At 43.0% G+C, this 25,689-nt stretch overlaps 1 protein-coding gene across 7 annotated transcripts in view; it reads right to left on the bottom strand.

Annotated features, from left to right (window-relative positions):
* MCF2 (MCF.2 cell line derived transforming sequence) overlaps positions 1 to 25,689 on the bottom strand; it is a 296,431-nt gene that overhangs the window by 214,176 nt on the left and 56,566 nt on the right. For all 7 annotated transcript variants that reach the window (XR_013277191.1, XR_013277215.1, XM_077490004.1 and 4 more), the window contains one exon: positions 20,158 to 20,226. Coding sequence is in view for 4 of the 7 variants with exons in the window: in XM_077490004.1 (XP_077346130.1) it covers positions 20,158 to 20,226 (69 nt within the window). In the remaining 3 variants the exon portion in view is untranslated. Of the gene's footprint in view, positions 1 to 20,157; positions 20,227 to 25,689 lie in introns of those variants that run through there.

Here is a 25,689-nt window from a genome sequence, read left to right as displayed (position 1 = left end):
GTTTTGATTTTGCTCGTCTTGCGCTTCATCTTTGAAAACAGTTGCTCACAAATATAAGTGGTGCAGAAAACTGATGATATGAATGAGGTGTGATTGTGAAAAGTGTCAACGTATAAAAAAAAAAAATCAACATTTTTATGTAAGTTTACAATTTTGTATTGGGCTGCATTCATAGCCATACTGGGCCGCAGGTATGCTACCGACTTAAAGTGGTTGTAAATGCTTACAAACCCCTTTGACCTACAGGTAAGCCTAGATTAAGGCTTACCTGTAGGTCCAAGAAATATCTCCTAAACCTATATGGTTTAGGAGATATTTGCCCGAAAACAGGCACCGCTGTCTACGGCGCATCGCTGGCTCCTGTGTCAGGTAAGTGACACATAATGGACTACTATGCGATGCATAGTAGTCCATTATGCTTTGCCTTTGCAGGGAATAAAAGAGGAAGTAAACTCATCAGGGTTTACTTCCTCTTTATGGCCCGGTTCACACAGGGGGCGATGCGAGGCGACACCGACTTGCCTCGCCGCGACCTGCCGCGACCTCAGCGGCGACTTGCAAATGACTTCTGTATAGAAGTCAATGCAAGTCGCCCCGAGGTCGCCCAAAAGTAGTACAGGAACCTTTTTTCTGAGTCAGAACGGTTCCATTGTACAGAACGGGGGCGACTTGTCAGGTCGCGGCGAGGCAAGTCCTGTCGCCTCGCATCGCCCCCAGTGTGAACCGGCCCTAAAGGATAAACTTGTTTATCGTTATATCTGACAGTAGTTATACACTGTATTCCTTAAAAAATTTCAATTAAAATGTACTGAAAGAGAAAAACTGATTAATTTATGTCCATTGAAGTATTTATCGATCTAAATTCTGTTAATATGTGACGGCACAATCGTTTGTTCTCATGTCCGAGTGTTCGTTTTTCGAAAGCAAGTTTGAACGATATTTTGTATAGTGTATGGCCAGCATAAGCCCTTGTACCCATGGTCGGACATTCCGACAACCAAATCCGTTGGATTTTGTCTGAAAGATTTTGTCCGAACTGTTGCATACACACGGTCGGACAAAGTTGTCGGAATGTCCGATCGTTCAGAACGTGATGACGTCATTTCGTTACGACGGGACTATGTTCAGGCTAGTAGCCAATAGCTTTGGTGTAGGAATTTGATCTGAGCATGCGTGGCACTTTGTCTGATAAGAATTTTCCACGACAAGGTCCGATCGGATCATGTTGTCGGAAAGTTTTATAGCCAAGCTGGAAAACTTGGTCCGTCGGATATTCCGACGGAAACAGTCCGATGGAGCCCACACACAGTCGGATTATCCGACAACACAGTCCGATCAGACATTTTCCGTAAGAATGTCCGACCGTGTGTACAAGGGCTAAGAGGTAATAAATACAAGAATGTGTTTACTTATTACTTAGCATGCATGGAAGGTATACCTAATGCTAGGTCAACTTTAAAGCCCCATTCATTCAGGCATGCGATTATATGCAGTTATAGTATCTTTCTAAACGTGTATAAATGCATATAATAATTTGAAATAGTATAATGCACACTGTGTGTTTACATTCAGGTACATTAGCTGCTGCATCTAAGTCTCATGCACACGGATGTATATGCATGGTTTAGCGTATGGGCGTACAGCTTAAAATTCACCTGTGTGTACACATAGGCAGCCGTATTCGCTCATTACTCAACCAGGCTTTGCTACCTGCTGATCCTCTTATGTAGCTGATCTGATTTTATGCAGCTGTTAATGATGTGAAACTCCCACAAACCATTCCATCTTCGTCCACGCTGTAAATGATAGACCCAGATAGCAAGCAATTGAGCTGCAAGTCTGAAAATGAGTTGCTAAGCTATTGCTAGACTTGCCAGGCTTCACAGGTTTGTTGCACAATTGCAGCAAGTCTGCATTGCATGACTCCAGATCAACTTTCTGCAAGTCTGCTGCAAGTTCTGGTTCAGTTATGTTGTGCAATAGTCATCCCACCACAGGGGTCACTGTGACTTGCAGAGCTCTTGCTGTAGACTCACCACTGTAACTTTGCTCTTGCTAGAGACTTGCCCATACCTCCCAACTTTTTGAGACACCTATCAGCAAAAATTATGCAGGCATAGGACACACCCCTTGCCATGCCCCCCTTAAAGGAAGATTGTACAAAAAAAACAATATTTGTTAAACCCACAAGTGCTTTTTTTACCACTACTACTCCTTTAGGCTGTGTTCACATATGAACACGCATCGGCTCACAGCAGGAATCCGGTGCATCCTCATACATCATTTCAGGTCTGATTTCAGCCCGAATTTTGGCCTGAATTCGGACCTGAAATGGACCAAAAGACGTACAGACTGTGCAAATTGCTCCAGAGCCGCTGCAGAGATATGCAAACCAGCTCCATATCTCCTGCTATTGTGAATTGGATGTGTGAACCCAGCCTGATATTGGCTTTTGGAATTTACAAATGCAGCAATTTAGAAATAAGGTGAAAGGTGTAGCACTGGAAAACACTTTTTGATAGATAAAAAGTGCATTTTATATACAGTATCTCACAAAAGTGAGTATGGGTCAGTCTGTTGTGAGTGGAACCTGTCCTGTTAAAACGCTGTCTTGGCCATTGTGCTACAGCTCAGTTTCAGGGTCTTGCCAATCTTCCTATAGTCTAGGCAATCTTTATGTAGAGCAACAATTCTTTTTTTCAGATCCTCAGAGAGTTCTTTGCCATGAGGTGCCATATTGAACTTCCAGTGACTAGTATGAGAGAGTGAGAGCGTTATCACCAAATTTAACACACCTGCTCCCCATTCACACCTGAGACCTTGTAACACCAACAAGTCACATGACACCGGGGAGGGAAAATGGCTAATTGGGGCCAGTTTGGACATTTTAACATAGGGGTGTACTTGCTTTTGTTGCCAGCGGTTTAGACATTAATGGCTGTGTGTTGAGCTATATTGAGGGGGCAGCAAATTTACACTGTTATACAAGCTGTAGCAAAGTGTCATTACTTCAGTGTTGTCAAATAAAAAGATAATAAATATTTACAAAAATGTGAGGGGTGTACTCATTTTTATGAGATACTGTACATCTAAACCAAAATGAGGGACAAATGAGGAGGAATGAGGGGCATCGCTCCAAATCAGGTACAGTCCCTTGAAATCAGGGACAGTTGGGAGCTATGGACTTGCCACACAAATTTGCTACAAATTGCAAAAGTGTCATCTAGAACTTGTGCTTCAAGTGCTCTGCAAGTGTACAACATGCCAGTTAAAATGTGCAGAAAGTTAACTAACTTACAATTCAAAAGTGTCACAAATTTGTGGCAAGTTATCCTTGCTATCTGGGAAGCTCAGGGCATTTATTTTTTATTTTTTTATTCTTGACAAAAATCCATAAAGCCAATGTAAAAAGACGAGAAATGCAAATTGAAAAATGAATTGTGGAAAGCTTTTAAACCAGTTCTCTAAAAATAATTGACAAGACTATTTTAAACCATACGCGCGGCTCCGAAAATATTCTAATAGATTGGGATCCATCCAAAATCGGAGATAGCTCTAGAATATTTTATTGTCTGGATTTAGCTTATGAGATCTAGGAAATATTTGCCAAGTTCCCTCATTCATTACAGATTTGTCTCAGTATACACATTGGTATTACACAGAGCCTCAGCTGATGGGGATATTAGCTGCTTAAGAAGCAGGACAAAAAATGGCTCTCATACAGATAATCCAGTTATGAGTATGTATGAGTTGGGTTAGTAAACAGTAGAAATATAAATTAGAACAAATCATGTCAAAGGTAATTCTAGTTTATAAGGAGTCAATTCCATTTGAAAGCTTGTTTAGGAATAAGAATAGCACATGGTGTATTTATAAATCTGTACAATAACTTCAGGATGTGGGTGGACATATCTCAGGACCGCACCTGCCTACAGGGAGACGTATCTTTAATGAGATTCGCCCTTCTCATTTGTACTGCTAGCTGCAAATATCTGACTTTACTATTTTCACGCAACTTTAATACAACTTTCCACTTTTACGTGAACTGGGAAAATACTTGACGTTCCCTAGTTTACCCGGAAACATGAATGCTATTCAAATTTGCCCATGTATGAAAAAAAGTAATGAAAAAACTAGCGTGGGTCTATATAAGTAATCAGAGCATCATCAGTCTATAATGACAAATACTTAGCCCTGGTTCACACCAGTGCGATTTGTCATTTGACAGATCAAAATCGCATGGCAAGTTGCACACTATTGATGGTAATGGAACCGTTCACATTTTTGCGACTCAAGTCAGGTTCTACTGTACTACTTTTTTTGCAATATCATTGCGACTTTCACTGACTTCTCTTAAGTAAAGGCGCAAGCCACAGTGAAATCAGAGTTTCAAATCGCAATGATTTGCGGCTTTGAAATCACGCTGAAATAGCGCAATTTCAAAGCCGTACTGATGTGAATCAGGGCCAAGACTTCTTACACAGCATTCACTGGTGGTCAATCAATCAGTGTTACCTGGAAGACTCACCTGCAATGATTTTTTTTTTTCGTGAACTCCAGGTGCTATATGAATATGCCCCTAGTGAGGTTCTAATCATTTCACATAGTGAGTTCATGACCTGGTGCAGACAGGAACACTAAAAGTCTTGTCAGCTTCATTAACAATCATATATCTTATTCTATATTTCACAAAAAGTAAGTTCTCCTTTCCCACTGTGCAAATCCGTCTCTTCCTGGTTTTTCCACAGTCCCATTCCACCTCCAGCACATAGACTTGTCTTTCCTTGGTGAAATCCCTCCTCTAGCACACAGATTGGCCTTTCTTCAGCAAAATCCCTCCTCCACCATATAGACCGGTCTTTCCCCAGTGTGATCCCATCTTCAGAATACAGATTGATTTTTATCTTAGTGAGTTTCCACCTCCAGCACACAGATTGATTTTTCCAGTAAGATCCAACCTCTAGAATACAGATTGAATGTTCCTCAGTGAGATGCTGCCTCCAACACAGATTGGTCCTTTCCAAGTCAGATTCCACCTCTGGAATACAGCTTGGCCTATGCTTCAGCGAGATCCCACCACCAGCACTTATATTTGTTTTTCCCTAGTCAGACCCCACCTCCAGCACACAAATTGGTCTTTCTCCAGTCAAATCCCACCTCCAGCACACAGATTGGTCTTTCTCCAGTCAGATCCCACCTCCAGCACACAGATTGCATATTCAACACTGTTCATGTTATTTTTCATACCCTCCATACCCATCTCCCACACATAATACCCACTGTCATGCTCCATGCAATGCACATACTGCCTGCTGTTATACCATTTACATAATTATTTTGCATATATTGCATAAACTAACAACTCTTTTTCACAGTTTATTATATCCCCAAAATGTCATGTTCTGAAAAGGGCACACTTTTGTTAGTGGTAAAAAACAAATTCCCATGTGCATGGACAACTGTCCAAGTGGAGAAAGTAATGGCTAGACTATGACCACTGCTCCCTCAAAACTCATGGACCAATGAGACAAGAAAGAAAAGTGGGTTGAAAGCTTTGTGCCCATGAGACCATGAATGAACATACTGTAACTTTGGAATGTTAAAAAACACAATAGTTTATTCCATAGGTTCCTCTTCCTCATGCGGCTGCCACTTCTGGGTGTCCCAGCGTTCAGTGATCTCCATCTGCCCTGGTATCACCAGCTCCTTCTATCTCTGAGATCACTCAGGGTTTTACCCCTGGATTAAATAACTCTCCAAGCTCCATCAGTCTGCCTAGAGTCCAGCCGACATTCCAACCCATTTAGGAGTTCCCGTTTCATGCACATGGCTCCCGACTTAGGTATATCATATCCCAGGATCTTTTGGCCCTACAATATTAATTGGTTGGCTGTCTCTCTGAACCTGTATGCCTTATTATTCATGGAATAAAGTATTGTGTTTTTTTTAACGTTCCTAAGTTATGTTCATTCATGACCTCATTATGGCACAGCGCTTTACCCCACTTTTCAGTTTTCACACTTTTGTTAGTACAATTAATACAGCAGTGCAAAGGATGTGGTGCTCTATCAGACCAAACTGCTAAGTATTATCTTTATTTACAATCATTTATATACATCTCTCTCTCTGTTGATTGGCTGCAGTTAGTGTTAAGCTGACAATGAAACAACCAGCTCCTTTAATTTTTGGGTTGAAGGATGTCAGGTGGTAGGGTGCTAACAGGGCCACCCACTGCACAAAATGTTCCCAGATTACCAGAAACCATCTGAAATGTTATCATGTTCAGCTAATATAAAATTAGGCAGGGAGTTGCGGTACATAATCTATGGCAGACATAAGAGCCTATACTAGATTGTGGACAGTTTTAGGAAAGACGTATCCTTTTAAACATTCCTAATGGAGTACATGTTCACTTTTACAGAATAACTGTCATTTTGTAACTGCCTCTATTTTCAACCATTGACAAAGTTCTGTCAGCTGAACTAGAATGCCAAGGGCCCATGCACACTGCCTTAACAACCTCAATACAGGGCACGTTCACCCCCTTCCTGCCCAGGTCATTTTTCAGCTTTCAGTGACAATGTCACTTTGAATGACAATTGTGCAGTCATGCAACACTGTACCCATACAAAATTTTTACCATTTTCTTCACACATAGAGATTTCTTTTGGTGGTATTTAATCCCTGCCTAGTTTTTTATTTTTTACTAAAAACTGAAAAATAAATTGAAAATTAAAAAAAAAATAAAAAAATAAAAAAAAATAAAGGTTTCTGTCAGTAAATTTTGTAAATAAGTATTTTTTTTCCTTCACTAATGTGCGCCGAGGAGGTGGCATGAGGGGGCACTTATGGGCAATGATTAGGTGGCACTGATGAGGAGGCACTATTATGCTGCACTGATGGCACTGAGATTTGGCACTGATGAGCACTGATAGGCAGCACTGATGGGCACTGATAGGCGGCACTGGTGGGCACTAATGGGGGGCACTAATGGGCGGCACTGATGGGCAGCACTGATAGGAATTGATGAGCAGGCACTAAACAGCAACACTGACTGGCACCAGTAATGGGTACTAATTTGTGTCACGATGGGCACTGATTTGTTTTATTGATGAGCACTCACAGGCACTAATTGCTGGCACTCATGGGCACTGATTGGTGGCACTTTTGGGGCTTTACTGTAATCAGGGTACTGATGATTAGTGCCCTGATTACATGCCCTGTTGTCCCCTGCGAGGAGATGCCACTGATCAGCTCTTCTCACTGCACACTCAGTGTCAGTGTGAGGCGATGAGAGCCGATTACCTGTATTTATATGTGACCGGCTGTGATTGGACACAGCCAATCGTCAGTGGCTCTTTACAGGAATCGGGCTACACAGTGTCCTAACAACACAGTGTGGACACAATGTGGGTGCCTGGGAGTGGCCATTCGTGTGCGCCATCATATGACATCCACCCAAAACGAGAGCCACAAGTGGTTAAACAAATACTGCTTCTAGAGCAGTTTAGCGTTTTGCCTGTATAAGCAGCTTAATGTTATCCTATGTGTCCATGCACATTAGGACATTTAGAGGCATATTTTAAAGATGGGTTTACTGATGGGTTTACTTCCTCTTTCAATCCCTGCAAAGGTAAAGCATAATGGACTACTATGCATCACATAGTAGTCCATTATGTGTCACTTACCTGACACAGGAGCCAGCGATGTCACTGCTGTCCCCTGTAGTCCGGTGCATCCATCTTCTCGATGGGTCTCGCCGCTCCGCCGCTGTCATTCGGCGAAACCGCGATGACGTCACTCCCGTGCATGCGCACAGGAGCTGCCACTCGCGGCATATCGCCGTTGACCGCGGCGTGCTCAGTGCGCCTGCGCGCCGCTGTCTACGGCGCATGCGCCGTAGACAGCGGTGCCTGTCTTTCGGCAAATATCTCCTAAACCGTGTAGGTTTAGGAGATATTTCTTGGACCTACAGGTAAGCCTTAATCTAGGCTTACCTGTAGGTCAAAGTTGGTTGTAAGGGTTTACAACCACTTTAAGCTTAGTGTTTAAAGGCAGAAAGAAAAAAACCTTCTGATAGCAGTTTCCTGGCATAAAAAAAAAACGAAACGCTCTTAAACGCCTGTACAAAAATGCTCTATATGAGCGTTTTTTTTTCTGCCAAAAGAATTGGCCCTTTAAGCCCAGTGTTTTTTTAGTGCAACACACTGCAGTCCATTTAACATGGTTTCCTATGGGCTGTGTTCACACCTGTGCATTTCATGGAAAGGGCCTGGGACTTTTTTCTGGTTTTTGGTTCCATAGACTTATGGATCAAAAACGTGTATTGAACAATGCAAAATGCACCTGGAATATGCAAACTGCAACCTGCATAGGTGTGAACAAGGCCTTAGACTAGCTTTACCTGCTCCAGTGCTGCTTACTGACTCCGAGCACCCCTCAGTGTAGATTATTAAGTGTTCCCATAAACCTCCGACATTAAAGTGGACCTTCAGTCATTTTTTCAGCTTTCCATCTATTAAATCTTTCTGCCCTTGTTGCTTTAACTTTGACTAGTAAAACATTTTTTTCTGCCAGTAAATACCTTATACAACGCACTTCCTGTTTCTTGTCTGGTAAAAAAAGCCAAGGCGTTTGACATCATGCACAGCTCTCTCTCTCTCACGCTCGTGAGTTTGCCAGGAAGAGAGGGTGGAGGATGAGTCATAAGAGAGCCAATCAGAGCTGCAGAGCTGGAGGTGCGCCTCTGTGTGTCTGTGTAAATCCAGGAAGTGAACAGGCAGCGACTTCAGCTGCCCACAGTTAAAATGGATGCAGCCAGACTCAGTGGAGGGAGATTTCTGCAACATATTTGGCAAGTACAGAATCACAATCTATATAAAATAATATGCAAATTGGTTGGAGGGAAGCTTCCGAACGGCAAAGATGTTTTTATTACAAATTATGTGAGGTTTGTCATCAGAGCTAATGTATCCATTTTGTAGCTGAGATGTCAAACTGAGATATACTGTACAATCAATGATTTCATGTAAGGTTCAGTGTATTCACTTTGCCAGTGTCTGACTAGAGGATGGTGGATAGCACAAGTCTTTCCTTTTTCCTGCTTATCTGCCGTTTGTTCTTTGAACAATTGCACACTTTTGAATAAAATGAATTTTTCTGATCTAAACTTGTCATTTTTTCTCCACAGTTTCAGAAGGACATGCATTGCCTAAAGGAATTCTACCAAAAAAATGGAGTATAATAATCTACTGGTATGGATTTATCTCCAATGGGAAGGGACATCTAAATTCGTCAGATGTCAATAATGCTCTACATGGTACAGAGTGATCTGGTAACTGGAATTCATGCACATGGGCCTCCTGTGTTTAAAGCCCATTGCTGGGGGAAGGAACCCTTTGCACTGAAAGGGTTAAATGTTTATGTTTAGGGGGCCATGGGTTCTGCATTAGGCTCGATGACATCAGAAGACCTGCGACCACCAGAGCGTAGGGGCTGCAGGGACCACCTGGGGGAAGCCGGCAGGAGATGAGGATAAGGGAAGTAAAAGTGCTTATTGAGGTACCCTAGACTTAAATGTAACCTGTTTTAACCCCTTCCCGCCTGGCTCTCCAGTTTTGAGAGTGGGCCATGGACCTTTGAACACAGCTGATAACAGATCACAGTAAAAGGCCAATCACAGCGGCCCTTTACTATGTGATCAGCTGTGTCCAATCACAGCTGGTCACATGTAAACAGACTTGCCAGTTATCTGCATTTCTTTCCTCACAAACAGTCTCTGTATGGGGAACGGAAAGCCAATAACCAGCAGGGCTGACAGGGCACAGAGAGTACATTACAGTGCCCTGCTTATCAATGTAGCCCAATCAGTGTGAATGTGTACAGATTGGTGCAGGTTATCAGTGCCCATTAGTACAGCTTATCAGTGGTCATCAGTGCAGCCTCATAAGTGCACACCAGTGAAGAAGAAAATACATTTTTCTCAATTTTCTGTCTTTTTTCGTTTGTTTAGCAAAAAATAAAATAACCATATTGATTAAATACCACCAAAAGAAAGCTCTATCTGTCTCAGTGCCAACCAGTGCAGTTTATCAGGGCCCATCAGTGCAGCTTATCAGTGTCCATCAGTGGCACCTCATTAGTGCCCATCAGTGCAGCTTATCAGTGCTGCCTCATCAGTGCAACCTTAATCAGCACCCATTAGTGCAACCTCACCAGTATGCCCATCAGTGCAGCCTAATCAGTGCATATTAGTGCAGCCTCATCAGTGCCGCCTCATCAGTGCCGCATCATCAGCATCCATCAGTGAAGAAGAAAAATTACTTATTTGCAAAATTATATATTTTTTTTCAAAATGTTTTTTTTTATTTGTTAAGCAAAAATTAAAAAACCTGGTGGTGATTATATACCACCAGAAGAAAGCTATTTCTGTCTAAAAAAAAAAAGATTTTGGTTACAGTTTCGTATGACAGTGCAATGTTCATTCAAAGCGTGCCAATACTGAAATCTGAAGATTGGCCTGGGCAGAAAGGGGGTAAAAGTGCCCAGTATTGAAGTGGAGAAATTGATCCCGTAAGCATAAACAAACATTATACTTGCCAGATCCATTTTTGCTGCCTTTAACCCCTTAATGCTGCCCTTGGGTGGCATGGCTTCTGTATGGCATGACCATTGTGATTAACTCTCATCAGGAATTGGCAAAGGGCTTTCTAATAAAAATGATCAGCTCTCAAAGGGTGTGCCCCTTTCCGGGCACGACCCGTAGTGGTTCCCAGGCTCTCCTGTTCCTCCATGGAGCTAAGGACAGCAGGAAACAGCCTCCTCAGTGAAAGCAGGAGGAACTCGGGGAACATTTTTTCCTTGAGCCCTCATGTGACTAATGACCCCAGAAAGGACATGTACTACATCACTTTCGGGGTCACCTTGATTAGTGCAGCCAAGGATACAGCAATTTAAATCAAATACACAATATGTGTTTGAATAACTGCATTGGAGGGCGGGGGGACACTGATGTCCAATAAACCCCCAATGTCTCCATAAAGAGTACCTGTCACCTACCCATGCTATCACATATGGAGCTTGCTAATCCCCCTGAGGTAGCAATAAAAGCTAACAAAAAAAAGTGTAAAAAAATTGCATAAAAATGTATAAAACTTGTTTTTTTTTTTTATTAAAGCACCTAATCACCCCCTTTATAAAAAGAGCAGCACTTGTATGTAAACATTAATTTCGCCACACATGTTAATTAATTTAACATTAACTTTGCGCAAATGTCAGTGTGAGAGCAATAATTGTAGGGCCACAGTTTATGGTTAACTCTAAATTAATAACCTGTCACGGATTTTAAAGTGAGGCGTATGGAGAATTTTGGGTACCATCGTTTTTTTTTTGCGATTCCAAGGGTCTGCACAATTTTAAGACATGTTTGGTATTTATTTACTTGATGCAACACAATCTTTTAGATTTTACCAAAAAATTGGGTATAATATTGTGTTTTTCTTTGCTGAAAATGTGTGTTTTTTAAATAACTGTACAAATATCGTGAAACATAAAAAATTGCAGCTACCGCCATTTTATTCTCACGGGTGTCTGCTTTAAGAAAACATATACTTTTTGGGGATTTTAAAGTAATTTCCAGCAAAAAAAAACACAGAATTTTTAACGTATGTGCAAACATTTTTAAAAAATTGCCCTGGCAGCCAATTGGTGAAAGCCCGCCTTTCTTGTCGACATACGTATACATTTTTTGGTAGGCATGAGGGTAATGTACTTGCGTTTATTTACATGTGTTCACACATGTTTTTTTTATAGAGCCTGGAAGTCTAGTTTGGGATTTATACATCTCTCAGGCTCCTTTTTTACCCGCTTTCAGACCTCTGTTCCTCTCCGGGTTTTGCACCTCTCCCTGTCAGGTAATCTAGGCTCACCTGACAGTCAGTGCTCTGTGTCCTGGACAAGGCCTGTCTGTTGGAATTAAAGGTTGGTGAAAACCACAACACTGTATATGGTGGCTGACAAGCATTGGGCTTGGGTAACCTGTTAGATAAGATGACTAGTGTGTAGTAAGGGCTGGGATATGGCTAGGATTTGCATTGGTGAAAGTTACATTTATTTTTCTCTGAAGCACCTGTAAATGGCACAAATACATGCACCATTGTTTGCTAAGATGACTGGTATCAATGCCTACAAATGTTTTTCCCAGGGAGCATTACACCCGCTATCCCCAATTTATAGCACCTAGACACTGCTAAACATCTAATGTGTATTTAATTATAAAAAAGCATTACATGCTTCCAGATACATTTAGCAATGAGCTCTCGATACATCTGGACGTTTGACATCTGTGGACATGAGGCCTAAAGGTAGGGATGAGCTCAGGCGTGTTCGCATGGAACACGTGCTGAGACCGCCAGGAAGTCAGCGCAGTGCTGCGCTAATCACAGGCAGTGAGACATTGCCTCGATGTGCGGCTGCAGAGATTGGGGCAATGTCTCACTGCCTGCGATTAGCTCAGCGCTGCGCCGACTTCCTGGCGGGGGTTAGCGTGTGGACCATGCGAACATGCCTGAGCTCATCCCTACCTAAGGGGGGTACTTTTAATTACCAATTAACCTTATTTTCACACCACGCTTGTAAATAATAATACTGGGATGAAGTGTAAAGGAAGAAGATGCTGGAATTGGTTCTCTGTGAACCCTTTTCCATTCCAGAAACATGTAAACATGATATTAAAGAGAACCTATCACCAACAATCTTCCCATTAGATTCCGTGTGTTAACATATTTTATGCATGCATTTATCTGTCCTGTGTATACATTAGAGTTGTCACCTCATCCCTTTAAAACCAGACACATATGAATTACACAGGTTCTGTGGATGATTAATAGGGATGAGCTCAGGCGTGTTCGCATGGAACACGCACTGCGCTAATCACAGGCAATGAGACATTACCGATCTCTGCAGCCGCACATAAGGGCAATGTCTCACTGCCTGTGATTAGCGCAGTGCTGCACCGACTTCCTAGCGAGCTCTGCACGTGTTCCATGTGAATACGCCTGAGCTCATCCCTACTGATTAAGGTGGTAATGAGACTCACTTTGTGCCTTATCTGCATTAAGTTAGCCTCAGAACCTGTGTACTTCATATGTGTTCAGGTTTAAAGGGATGAAGTGGTAACCCTAGTATACATCAAAAAGACCTTAGACTGCTGCTGGGCACTGCCATCTTGGATGTGATGTCATCAGCCCCAGCAGACACAGAGCTGTGACACCACATAGTATTCCCCTTCACTACATGTACGGAGGGGTGGAGGAGCTTTTAAGTTCACTTTTTAAGTTGGTGTTTCTTTAACCTTTAAGCCTAGCACACACTAGTAGTTTCTTTTTCCTTCAACCCAGCAGGGCTGATTAGAAAGAAAACTGACAACTCAAGAGGAGCCACTGTACTAACAATCCAGCTTTAGTACAGTGATCTCCCCTGCTGTTTTATTGGGTCCACCAGAACACCCCAGTCAGTGCTCTCAGCCATTGGCTGCGAGAGCTGTCCGATCGGCAGACTTTTTTTTCGGTCACGTCCCTTCGACAGTACACATGGGCTGAATGCTGATTTGCCCCCTGTGCACTAGGCTTTAGATTGTTCTTCTCTAAGGGTATTAAATTCACTCATCTTTTCTATATGACCTAAGCAGAATAAACAGTGCTTTTACTGATAGGTACATTGAAGCTCTTTGTCAAAAGTTAGCAGAACAGCTAAGCACTTATTTCCATATTTGACCATTTTAGGTTTTGTGCTGCTCTAGGCCTGACTAAACTCATGCACACCTTTAAAGCGGGAGTAAACCCAGTTTCAAAAAACGCTTACATTCCCGGCATGCCGGAAATGCTAACTTTCACATTGGTTGTGCTCTCAACCAAACTTTCAAACCATCCAATGGCTGGTTTCAAAACTGATCACAGGTGCAGCATTATGGCAGTTGAAGAATCATTAGAGGCCAAGATGGCAGCTTCCTTGACTGAAAATGATAGAAGGGTTTACTACCACTTTAATTTAAATATGACCCACCCCTTTCTGCCAAGGCCGCACCCCTTGCTGTTTAAGACCCACCCTGAAATTTTCGAGTGGGAACACTAGTTCTGAGGGCCTGGGAGGATATTGGATTCCCTTTATTTGCATAGATTTCCTCTTACTTCCTGTTTGGCTATGGGGCAGGAAGTGAAGGGAAATCTCTGCAATGAGACCGGGATGGTTAAAAATAAAATGACAGGAGCTAAAACCCTCCCTTATTCTACCCAAAATGGAAAAAAAAGTATTGCCTCTAGTTCTTTAACCACTTCAATACTGGGAACTTTCTCCCCTTCCTGACCAGGACAATTTTTAGCTTTCAGTGCTGTCACTTTTAATGACAATTGTGCGGCCACGCAACACTGTACCCAAACAAATATTTTATCATTTTCTTTCCACAAATAGAGCTTTCTCTTGGTGGTTTTTGATCACCTGTGCAGTTTTTTATATTTGCACTATAAACGAAAAAATGGCAACCATTTATATAAAAAACAAAACAAAAAAAATGATGGCACTGGATAGGCACTTTTTTGGCCACTGTTGTGAGCACTGACATCCGTTTATTATGGGGACAGGCTGGCAGGTGTTGGGCACTGGCAGCTGATGGGCACTTTTTGATGGGGGGGGGCTGTGCTGATAATCAATGTGCTGATTATCAGCATAGACCCCCCCCACCACTCTGACAGGGAGAGCCGCCGATCAGCTCTCCCTGTCAGCGTGAACCAAAGAAACACGTTTACAGGCACTTCCTGGTTCATGCAATGATCAGCTGTGATTGGTCACAACTGATCACGTGATAAGAAGCCTCAGAGGCTAGTCAGAGGCTTCATACCACGCTCGGCGTTGGTGTGTCAGGTGGCGCGTGCTGGCTCTTTTATCCTGATCACGTCATTTGACATCTGATCAGGATAACACAACCAATTTGTCGCCATCATTCTGCTATATGGCAGACTGCAAGTGGTTATGCACAAATTTCTGATAATTTTATGGAGAGGACTAAGAAAATATATAACCATGGCAATGGTGCAGCAGAAAACATATAGTACAGTGAGGAAGGTTTGTGGTCCATGATGATAGAACAGTCAAAATTAGAAGTGGTGCCCCCCCCCCAGTTGCGGGAATTCCGTCCGTCTGCATACTGGAAGCAGTGCGGCTGCTTTATGGGGGCACTAGACTCATTTGCCTCTCAGCCCAGTCCGCTCCATAATACTGGCGCTACACTAACAGTGTAGTGCAAGCCAGCGGGGACTCTTTCTGTGCTGCCCCCCTGCAAAGTGTTGCCCTGGATCCAGGCCTTGTCGGCCTAGGCCAGGATAGAGCATTGCCATAAATGCAGGGAGTTGTGACACACAACTGTCATCAGAAGGACAGAGGTGTCTTTGATGTATGGGTGCATTGATTGACAGCCTAGCTACTATAACTTTTTTTTTTTTTTTTTTTTTTTTTATGCAGCACCGCAGCACCCTGTGGGGAAATAACCATTTCTCCAATCTCTATTGTGTGTCTTTGTTCTTCAAAAAAAGCATTTAGAAGCAGCTGTATGTAGTATTTGCATTGTTACATGGCATGTATGACTTGTGGAGCTGGAAGTTTTCTTGGGCACTGCACATCCGAAATCGTGCCACTCGTATTCCGGTGGTGTCTTGGGGCCCTCCCTTTTTTATTTTTTTTTATTTTATTTTTTTTGTTAGTGATTGTAAACCCATGTTTATTTTTAAATAACTTGTGTTAGAGCCGGTTCACACAGCGGGCGATGCGAGGCGACACGACTCGCCTCGCCTCGCTCTCGCAAGTCGCCCCCGTTCTGTACAATGGAACCGTTCTGAGAGGAGCGACTCGAGTCGCTCCGACTCAGAAAAAAGGTTCCTGTACTACTTTTGGGCGACCTCGGGGGGCGACTTGCATTGACTTCTATACAGAAGTCATTTGCAAGTCGCCGGTGAGGCCGCGGCAGGGCGAGGCAAGTCGGAGTCGCCTCACCTCGCCTGCAGTGTGAACCAGCCCTTATACTTGCCTGCTCTGTGTAATTGTTTTACACAGAGCAGCTCCGCCACCCCCACCCCCGACTCACTCCCAAGCCACACTCTGTGCATCCAATGACCTACAGAGCATGGCTTAGCTCTGCTTCCTCCTCACTGGCTTTGATTGTCCTTGAGCCTATGAGGAGGGAGAAAGCAGAAAGAGATACTGTTCCTGGGCACAGCAATGGACCAAGTTTCGGCTCAGGTAAGTATACGGGGTGGGGAGGGGGGGGGCGGCATGGGGGCCTGGGAGGGAGCTGCACTCAGGAGTTTTTTTTTAGCCTAATGCAGAGAATTTATTAACGTAGAAAGCCTTTAGAACCACTTTAAGGGAAACAGTAGTGCCATACATGGCATGATGTCTTGGGGCCTTTATTTTCTTCATGCTGCACCTTGGGCATCATGCTACTGTGCAAATGTGATTAATTTTATGATTGTACAGCATTGTAATATCATGTGGTGTATCTTCATCACAGTATAGGGTGAATTGTACCTCCAAAAGTACTTGTTCTTTATATACCAATAAGTAAACTATATTTTTTCCAACATTTTAGCTTTTGCCCTCCCCTCCACCATTTATTGTGATGGGTGATCTCATTGACAAATCGAGAGGCTCAAAATACAAGAGGACCAACTCGCCTTGTATGTAAAAGGTAAAGATTTGTCTATAACTTCAGCTGTATCTGGCAGGATTACTGAAAGTTTGACATTCTACTTTCACTGTTTTGCTTATATATTTAGTTATTTATTGTATGTTTGCTGCATACTGTGCTATATGTGGGTACGCATTATATGTTCACTGCACTCTGTGATATACACGAGGACTTAATATATGGCCACTGCACTGTAGTATACATGGCCACGCAGCATATGTTCACTGCACTCTTGTATACGTGGGCAAATAGGTACTTGGGTACTCTGATGGGCTGCAGATAGGTACTCTGATGGCCTGGTGACTGGTATTTGGGTACTCTGATGGACTGTGAGCGACAGGTACTATGAGGGGTGGTGACAGGTCCTCTTTATTGGGGGGGGGGGGGCAATCAGGTGTGATTGGTGCACACTGTAAGCGGTAACGAGATGTTACCGCAATCTCCTCCTCACACACGATCGGTGTGTGAGGAGGAGAACCCGGAAACATTTCGTTACCATGGTTTGTTTACATTTTAGTGATCGGCTGTGAAACTATCACAGGTCAGGTCAGGACCTGGTTAAAGACTAACCCCAGTTGGGGGAACCCCAAAGAGGAAAAACCTTGACTCGCCCCAACCCCCCCAAATGTATAGGCAAATTCCCACGGGGAAGACCACTAGGCAGAATTTCCCTGCTTTGCCCACTTTGAAGGGGCATACCATTTCTTTCACAGTGTCTTTATGGACTGGAACTACTGGGATGCAGGCCCTGGATTTGTAGAGCAACCTGCATTGTACTGCTGTACCAAGGGTGAATGCCAAAATTAGAATCCAGTGTAGAGACAACATTACAGGCCAGCCCTGCGTCTTCCATGGTCTGGCTATGGTTCCTGAGGCCCTGTCAAGAGGAGACTGATCCCGAATCTTATTGCTGCAGTGCCATCAATGCAGCCTTCTCTCAGTAGAGACAGGTTGTTCATCTCCTCAGGACCCTAGCAACAAACTATGTATTACTGGGGGTGAGAAGGGTTAAATGGACTAACAACTTTGTTTGTTTGTCAGTGTCCTCACTTTAAGATGGCAGCATAAAACCCATGGTCAAGAAATGCATAAGCCCATGCCCTGTACTGTATGTTTTAAGAAAAATGTATTGGCTAAAGTTGAGATTTTTAAAAGAGACATTTGAAGTTGATTTACTAGAGGCAAACATACAGTGCACAAGAAGCAACGCTGTATCCTGGCCTAGGCCAACACTTTGCAGGGGGGCAAAACAGAGTCCCTGCCTGTTAGTGTAGCACCAGTCTTATGGGGCGGATTGGGCTGAGAGGCAAATTAGTCTAGCGTCCCCACAAAGCGGCTTCACTGCTTCCGGTATGCGGGCGACTGGCATTCTGCAACTTGGGGTGGGTGCCGCTGCTAACTTTGACTGTCCATCCTGGACCACAAACCTTCCTCGCTCTACTATGTTTTCTGCTGCACAGTTGGCATGGTTATATCTTCTTAGTCCTCTCCATAAAATTATCAGAAATGTGTGCTTAAAGTAGAACTATAGGCAACACTTTTTTAAATTTTTTGGATACAACAAGAGAGGGTTATAACCCCTGTCATTTTATTTTTTACCATCGCTGTTCCATTGCAGAGATTTCCCTTCACTTCCTGCCCTATAGCCAAACAGGAAGTGAGAGGAAATCTATGCAAATTAAGGGAATCCATTGACCACCCCACACCCCCACCCCTGGCCCTCAGAACTAGTGTCCTGACTTGAAAATTTCAGGACGGGCCTTAAACAGCAAGGGGTGTGGCCTTGACATCAAGGGGTGGGTCATATTTAAAATTAGGGGGTGCACTACTTTAGTCTGGCCTAGGGAAGCACAAAACCTAAATACACTACTGACTAGAAGTCTACTGTAAGTGCAGTTGCTCTTGATCTGAGGGAGAGCTCTGCTGATTTCTATCATCCAATCATGTGCAAGCGAAAAAGCAGTTTCCAGACTATTTACCTTTTAGTAAATCAACCCCATTGTCATGTTGTCCATTCAGGGCAAAAGTATGGCGTTTTGTCCCCTCTGACTCTCGACCCACTTATCACTTTTTTTTCGCCACTCTCCCCCAACCTGTTCTTCTGTGAGACATGGAATCCAAACCTTGTGTACGGTCATGCTGAATGGTGTCACAATTTTCACAGGGTTGATGACAACTTCTCCACCTCGAACAATAGTGTTTAGGCCTGGTTATTGTAGCGTATCCTGACCTGGCATTATGTAATTCTCTGTATCTTATATCTATAGGGCTGCCTGGAATGCTGAAAACCACTGTAATGACTATGCAGGCCAATAACTTGTGGCCATGGCATTTTTTGCACTGAAGCTGCACCTATACAAGGGGCAAGTATTAGACATGTGCCTACGTGTTTTCGTCTGAAAAATACACTTATTTCGTTACTTCAGAAATTCGTTTTTTATTTATTTTGTTTCATTTAAATAAATTTTTTTCTGAAAATCCGAAATAATTAAGGTCGACTATTCTAAGAAGATTCAACAGAGCAGCTAAACTGTACGACGCCGCAATCGTACATTTCCGGACGAATGTTCCACCTACAAGCTATAGTAGAATTTTAATGTTTGTATGGCACTAGTAATAATTATTAATTATTATTACTAGTCAACCAATATTAGAATTCTTCTATAGCCTATGGGTTGATCGTTTGACCATAAATGTCCACTTGTGGAGACTGCTTAGTCGAATCTTCATGTTGAATCTTTTCTCTCTGTCGAATAATCTTGGACTAATAGAGCTAAGGTTAGGCACATTCAGGTTCGATGGACACAGACCGCTATTGTCAGCGTCATGTCGAATCTCCTATCTATATCGAACTGTCCCAACGAAAACAAAACCAAAATAAAGCGTTTATGTTGGATCTTTCGGTTTTCGGATTCTGCGCGCTCGTTAAAACAAAAACAAAAATGCATTTGGACGAAAAACGAATGCACATGTCTAGGGAGTATACATGGTGCTGCAGGGCAGGGAACACACTAACCATAGATGATGGGCCCATACAGATCAGATGCCAGCTTCCTGATGGGCCTACACACATGGATTTGGATACTAGTCTGAACATGGTGAAGTACTGTCTCAACTATATTTTGAAACAAACCTGAATACTGCAAGTTGTCTCTACATGTCTTATTTTTCATATAATTGTATGCCTTTTTATGAAAGAACAACATTATGTATTTTTAATAATTATATTTGACATTGTTTGCTCCTCAGAGAAACCCTATATGCTTCTAAACACTTGTAATGTTTTATTAACTACACTTCTGATGGTATTAGAGACCAGAGGATAATACTCAGGGTATCACTTTGCCAAACAGCGTGCAAGTCCATGGTGAGGATTTAATTACAAGGCAACACAGGAGGATGGGCAATGGCACTCTGCTTACCTGACAGAAAAGCCAGTTCTTTCATCAGCAGATCAGTAATGTCCCTGGCACAGATGGGGGCTGCTGTGTCTGTAAAACATTCAGTAGAGGCAGGTCACAAAAACAGGTATGCTGGAATGTCCACCGCTTACAAGCAAACTAAGAAGCCATACATTATTTATTGTTAGTTCAAAAAACCAAATCGCATATATCTTACAAATATTTACAGAGCTGCAATGGAATTTTATTTTTTTTTAACGGGGGGGAACGGCAATCTTTTCAAACTGATATTGTCTGCCCATGCAATTATTTCTTTATCCATGTAGGAGGTAATGCCACCCATCAATTTCTCCCATGCTATTTGGATGCTTTAGCTAACTGCCTAACTTAATAATCCTAATCTCAACAAACCTTTTCCCAGTAGGTCTCCTGTACAGCTTGACCACTACCCAGACAGCTAAAAGTGGACCTGTCATTGAAAGTGGACCTGCCATCAATAACAAAAAAAAAACTGCTGTTCCCGAGCTGCCTGTTTTAGGCAGGCCAGGTCACATGATCTTTGGCTACCAGTCACTGCTGCAAAGCATTAACCCCATTTACACATATAATTACAATCTGTACAATAAGATGCATGGAAAAGACTGTTTTATTAAGTTTACTTTTTTTACATGGATTCCTAAGCTACATGTATCAAAATGTGTCTGGTTCAGTAGGAACTGGAAGAATTTCGGTCCTTGTGTACCCCTGTCTGTTCAACAGAAACCAGTCGTTAGATCGGCTTCTGTCAAATGTTCAATATTCAATCAGCCACTGCAGCCAACATATTCTGACTCTCAGAATACAATATCACAGTGGTGGAGATCCATGCATCCACATTGCTTGTGTGGATATCTGTAAGTTGGTGGTGTGTTTTTTTTTTTTTTTTTTTTTTTTTTTTTTTTTGTTCAACGAAGAAAAACTCTGTCTATACCCTGCTTAGATATCCAGAAACCAAGTCACCTGATAACTTTCTGTGATCCTTGCTTGTGTTGTATTTTTATTAGTTACATTGTTTCCAATTATCAAAGTACTATAGCACCCCTCCCCTCTGTTATGGAGAAAAGGACCGGGAGTGTGTTACTATCAGGATCATCAGGCAAAATTGGTGCAAAAAAAAAAAAAAAAAAGCAGCACATTTTTGTACTCCCTATAAAATCCTTTTCTTGGAGTCTATTGAGAGACACAGGAAATCCTTAAATCTTCTTGTAATACTGTCACGTTAACACTGTAGACCAGTCCAGTGTATACCCCTCATGCTATCGGTGTGCCCCACAGTACCCCTGAATGGACTGCAAGAAAAGGATTTTACAGTGGGTAAAAATCCAAAATCCCCCCCCCCCCCTTTTTTTTTTTTTCTTTTTTTTTTTTTTTAACGTGATGTAGGCTTACAAATCTGGAGAACAGCTGCCTGATGCTGAAAAGTAGGGATGAGCCGAACACCCCCCCCCCCCCCCGGTTCGGTTCGTACCAGAACTTTCGAACGGACCCCACGTTCGTTACGAACGTTAGAACCCCATTGAAGTCTATGGGACTCGAACGTTCGAAATGGAAAGTGCTAATTTTAACGGCTAATATGCAAGATACTGTCCTAAAAAGGGTTTGGGGACCTGCCTCCTGCCCCAGGGGACATGGGTCACTGCCTAAAATGTTTTTAAAAATGGCCGTTTTGGCGGGAGCACTTATTTTACTGACAATGAAAGTGAAAAAAAAAGTGAAATATTCCTTTAAATATGGTGCCTGGGGGGTGTCTGTAGTATGCCTGTGAAGTGCCACGTGTTTCCCGTGTTTAGAACAGTCCCTGCACAAAATGACATTAAACGGAAATAACACCATTTAAAACTGCTTGCGGTTTTAATGTTATATCTGGTTCCTGCAATATGGTTGAAAATCATTGAGAAAAATGGCATGGGTAGCCCTCCCTGCCCATTACCAGCCTATTTGGGTCTTGTACGCATATTAAGGGGAACCCTGTACCCATATTAAAAAAAGGAAATGCGTGTGGCCCCCAGGCCCTATATACTCAGAACAGCAGTATACAGGCGGTGCAAACAAGACAGGGACTGTGTAGGTTTGTTGTGTTAAGTTGAATCTGTTTGTAATTTTCAACTGGTACATTTTTAAAGTGTAGCTCCAGTCAAAAAAACTATTTTTAAGCTTTTTGGAAAACATAGGGAAGGGTTATCACCCCTGTATAATTTGTTTTGTCGTCCATCTTTTTTCATCTCACTTGCTGCTGTCTCCTTGCGTTTGCAAGTAGGAGATGTTTGTAAGTTGGATGTTTGAAAGTAGGGGCCTGCCCTATATGCTCTGCAGAAATGGCGGAACAAGGTGTTGGTTTTGCCACAACATTGTAAGCCCTGAAAGTGACTCTTGATGGGCGCTGGAGCGCCCTGCTGTGAACGATTATATCAAGAATTGTAATTACATGCCATTGTTGAACAGTGGTAGAAAAATTGACCTTTGGTGGTTGTGGTGCTGGTGCCACAACACTATAAGTCCTCACCGTTACTCTGGGTGGGCACAGGAAGGGGCCCTCCTGTGAAATATTATATCAAGAATTGTAATTACATGTCCCTGTTAAACAGGGGCAGAAAAATTTGGCCTTAGGCACTGCTGCTGGTGCCACCACACTGCAACCTCTTCCATATACTCTAGTTTTTTTGCTGGAATTAGCCCTGCTGCAAAGCATTGCATCAAAAATTGTACTTAAACGGGGGAAGAAAAATTGGGCCTTAGGCTGAGGTGAATATTGCGGTGTATACTGCGGTCAGGGCACGCAGACAATAACCAGAAAACAGCAGAGATAAAGGGGTATATACAGATGTATACTGTGCTGTGCTGGAGGCACACACAACTTCCAATAACTCCTGCAGATGGCAATTGGGCTCAAATAGAGAAGAGCTATGTAGGTGGATTATAGCGGTATGTACTGGGTACAGAGCACGCATCTCCTAACACTACTGACTGCAAGCTCTATTATTAAAGATAGATCACTAGCTATATAGGTGAGGTGAATACAGTGGTGTATACTGCGGTCAGGGCACAGACAATAACCACTACACAAGAGCAAGATAGGAAATCAGCCAAAAACGATCGGTGTGTACTGTGTTGAAGGTACACAGAACACCCACTGCTTCAGATGCCAACACACTACACGAGGCCGCCTCAATGGCGGCCTTATATAGTGTGGGGCGTGCACTACACAGCCTGAGCTATGATTGGCCACAGGCATCCTGCCTGTGGCCAATCATGGCTCTCCTCGCTGCTGGCGCTGCGATTGGCCAAGCATGCGGGGTCACAGTGCATGCTTGGCCAATCATGAGCCAGCAATGCACTGCGCCATCGCAGTGCATTGTGGGCCGTGAGCGCCACACGAATTTTGACGCGAACGGACCAAGAGTTCGGATTTCGCCGAACGGACGAACAGCCAATGTTCGAGTCGAACGTATGTTCGACTCGAACACGAAGCTCATCCCTACTGAAAAGCTCAAGACACTTGCAGATCTAGTGGATTGAGCCTTAACAGAATAGGAGGAACCCCATCCTGCGACGATAAGCATAAACAATAGTCTGAGACACCTGCATGGTGGAATGGAAAGCTGGGGCACCCTTTAGGAGCCCATCTAAAATGACAAAAAAGAATCTGTATTTAATAATAGCTCAGCAGGGAGATTGCTGTACTAACATCAGATTGTATAGTATAGTATTTCGTTCAACCCACTGGGTTAAACAAAAAAAACTTGTGGTGTGTATGAGGCTATAGTCCTGCACAATCCAAACCACCATGCAGACAATGGAGGGAAATTTCCTTTCGGTGAACGGACAGGAAAACAATGGCCTAGTTAAGGTTAAAGGTAGAGTACCAGGCCGTGTGCCCTCAATATGGGGGGGTGCTTTTTGGAAAGCACCTTGTCCCCATGTTGATGAGGACAAGGGCCTCATCCCAACAACCTTGGCCGTTGGTTGTTGGGGTCTGCGGGAGGGGGGCTTATCGGAATCCGGGAGCCCCCTTTAATAAGGGGGGGCCCCCCACCCTATGTGAATGAGTATGGGGTAAGATGTACCCCTACCCATTCACTTGGTGAGAAAAAAAAGTGTAAATAAAAAAAACACAAGTTTTTAAAATAATTTATTAGACAGCTCCGGTGGTCTTCTCTTCTTCCGTCTTGGTGGGTCTTCTCGTCGGACTCCTCCGCTATCTTCTGCTAGCTCTTTTACTAGCGGAGGAGCCTGGCTTTCTTCTTCGCCACCGCTGGCCCCCTATTCGAGAAGTTGTCGACTGACAACTTCTCGGTCGATAACTGGTATAATAGAAGGGACGGACTGCACCTAAATGAGGAGGGTGCAGATCAGCTGGGAATAAGGATGGCTAAAAAGTTAGAGGTTTTTTAAACTAGGGGATGGGACCAGAGTTCGAGATAGTCAGAGTGGAACATATTCAAGAGGGTAATATTAGGGGCATTAGTGGTAGGGTAACCAAAGCACATAAACCCAAGGTAAGTATAGTAACAACTCCTTGCAATCTTGGAACACCCAAGAGTATATTATGTGACCGGTGAAAATATATTAATGCATTAAAATGTCTTTTTAATATCTTTATAAATTATATTGGGTCTGGGATCAAAAGTAACATTTCCGTCTTTGCAGATGACACCAAGCTATGCAGTGGAATAACGTCCTTACAGGATGTCTCCAAATTGGGCGACTATGTGGCAGATGAGGTTTAATGTTGATAAACGTAAAGTTTATGCACTTGGGGGCTAAGAATATGCATGCATCATACATTCTAGGGGGAGTACAACTGGGAGAATCCATAGTGGAGAAGAATCTGGGGGTCTTGGTAGATCATAAGCTCAATAATAGCATACAATGCTAAGCTGCGGTTTCCAAAGCGAGCAAAGTCCTTTCTTGTATTAGGAGAGGTATGGACTCCAGAGAGAGAGATATCATTTTGCCCCTGTTCAAATCATTAGTAAGACCTCATCTAGAATATGCAGTTCCGTTTTGGGCACCAGTTCTTAAAAAGGATATTGGGGAACTGGAGAAAGTGCAGAGAAGGGCAACCAAATTGATAAGAGGCATGGAGGAGCTCCGCTATGAGGAAAGATTAGAGGAACTGAATTTATTCACTCTTGATAAAAGGAGATTAAGGGGGGATATGATCAACATGTACAAATATATAAGGGGTCCATATAGTGAACTTGGTGTTGAGTTATTCACTTTACAGTCAACAAAGAGGAAAAGAGATTTCATCTCCAAATACGGAAAGGTTTCTTCACGGTGAGAGCTGTGAAAATGTGGAATAGACTCCCTGCAGAGGTGGTTCCGCCCAGCTCAGTAGATTGCTTTAAGAAAGGCCTGGATTATTTCCTAAGTGTACATAATATAACTGGGTACTAATGTTTATAGGTAAAGTTGATCCAGGGAAAACCCTATTGCCTCTTGGAGGATCAGGAAGGAAATTTTTCCCCTGCTTTAGCAAATTGGATCATGCTCTGCTGTTTTTTTTTGTTT

The sequence above is a fragment of the Lithobates pipiens genome, unplaced genomic scaffold, assembly GCF_037356315.1.
Source record: "Lithobates pipiens isolate NorthernLeopardFrog02 unplaced genomic scaffold, aLitPip1_a1.2 Scaffold_1, whole genome shotgun sequence".
Lineage (NCBI taxonomy): Eukaryota > Metazoa > Chordata > Amphibia > Anura > Ranidae > Lithobates > Lithobates pipiens.
This window is presented reverse-complemented; position numbering and strand designations above follow the sequence as displayed.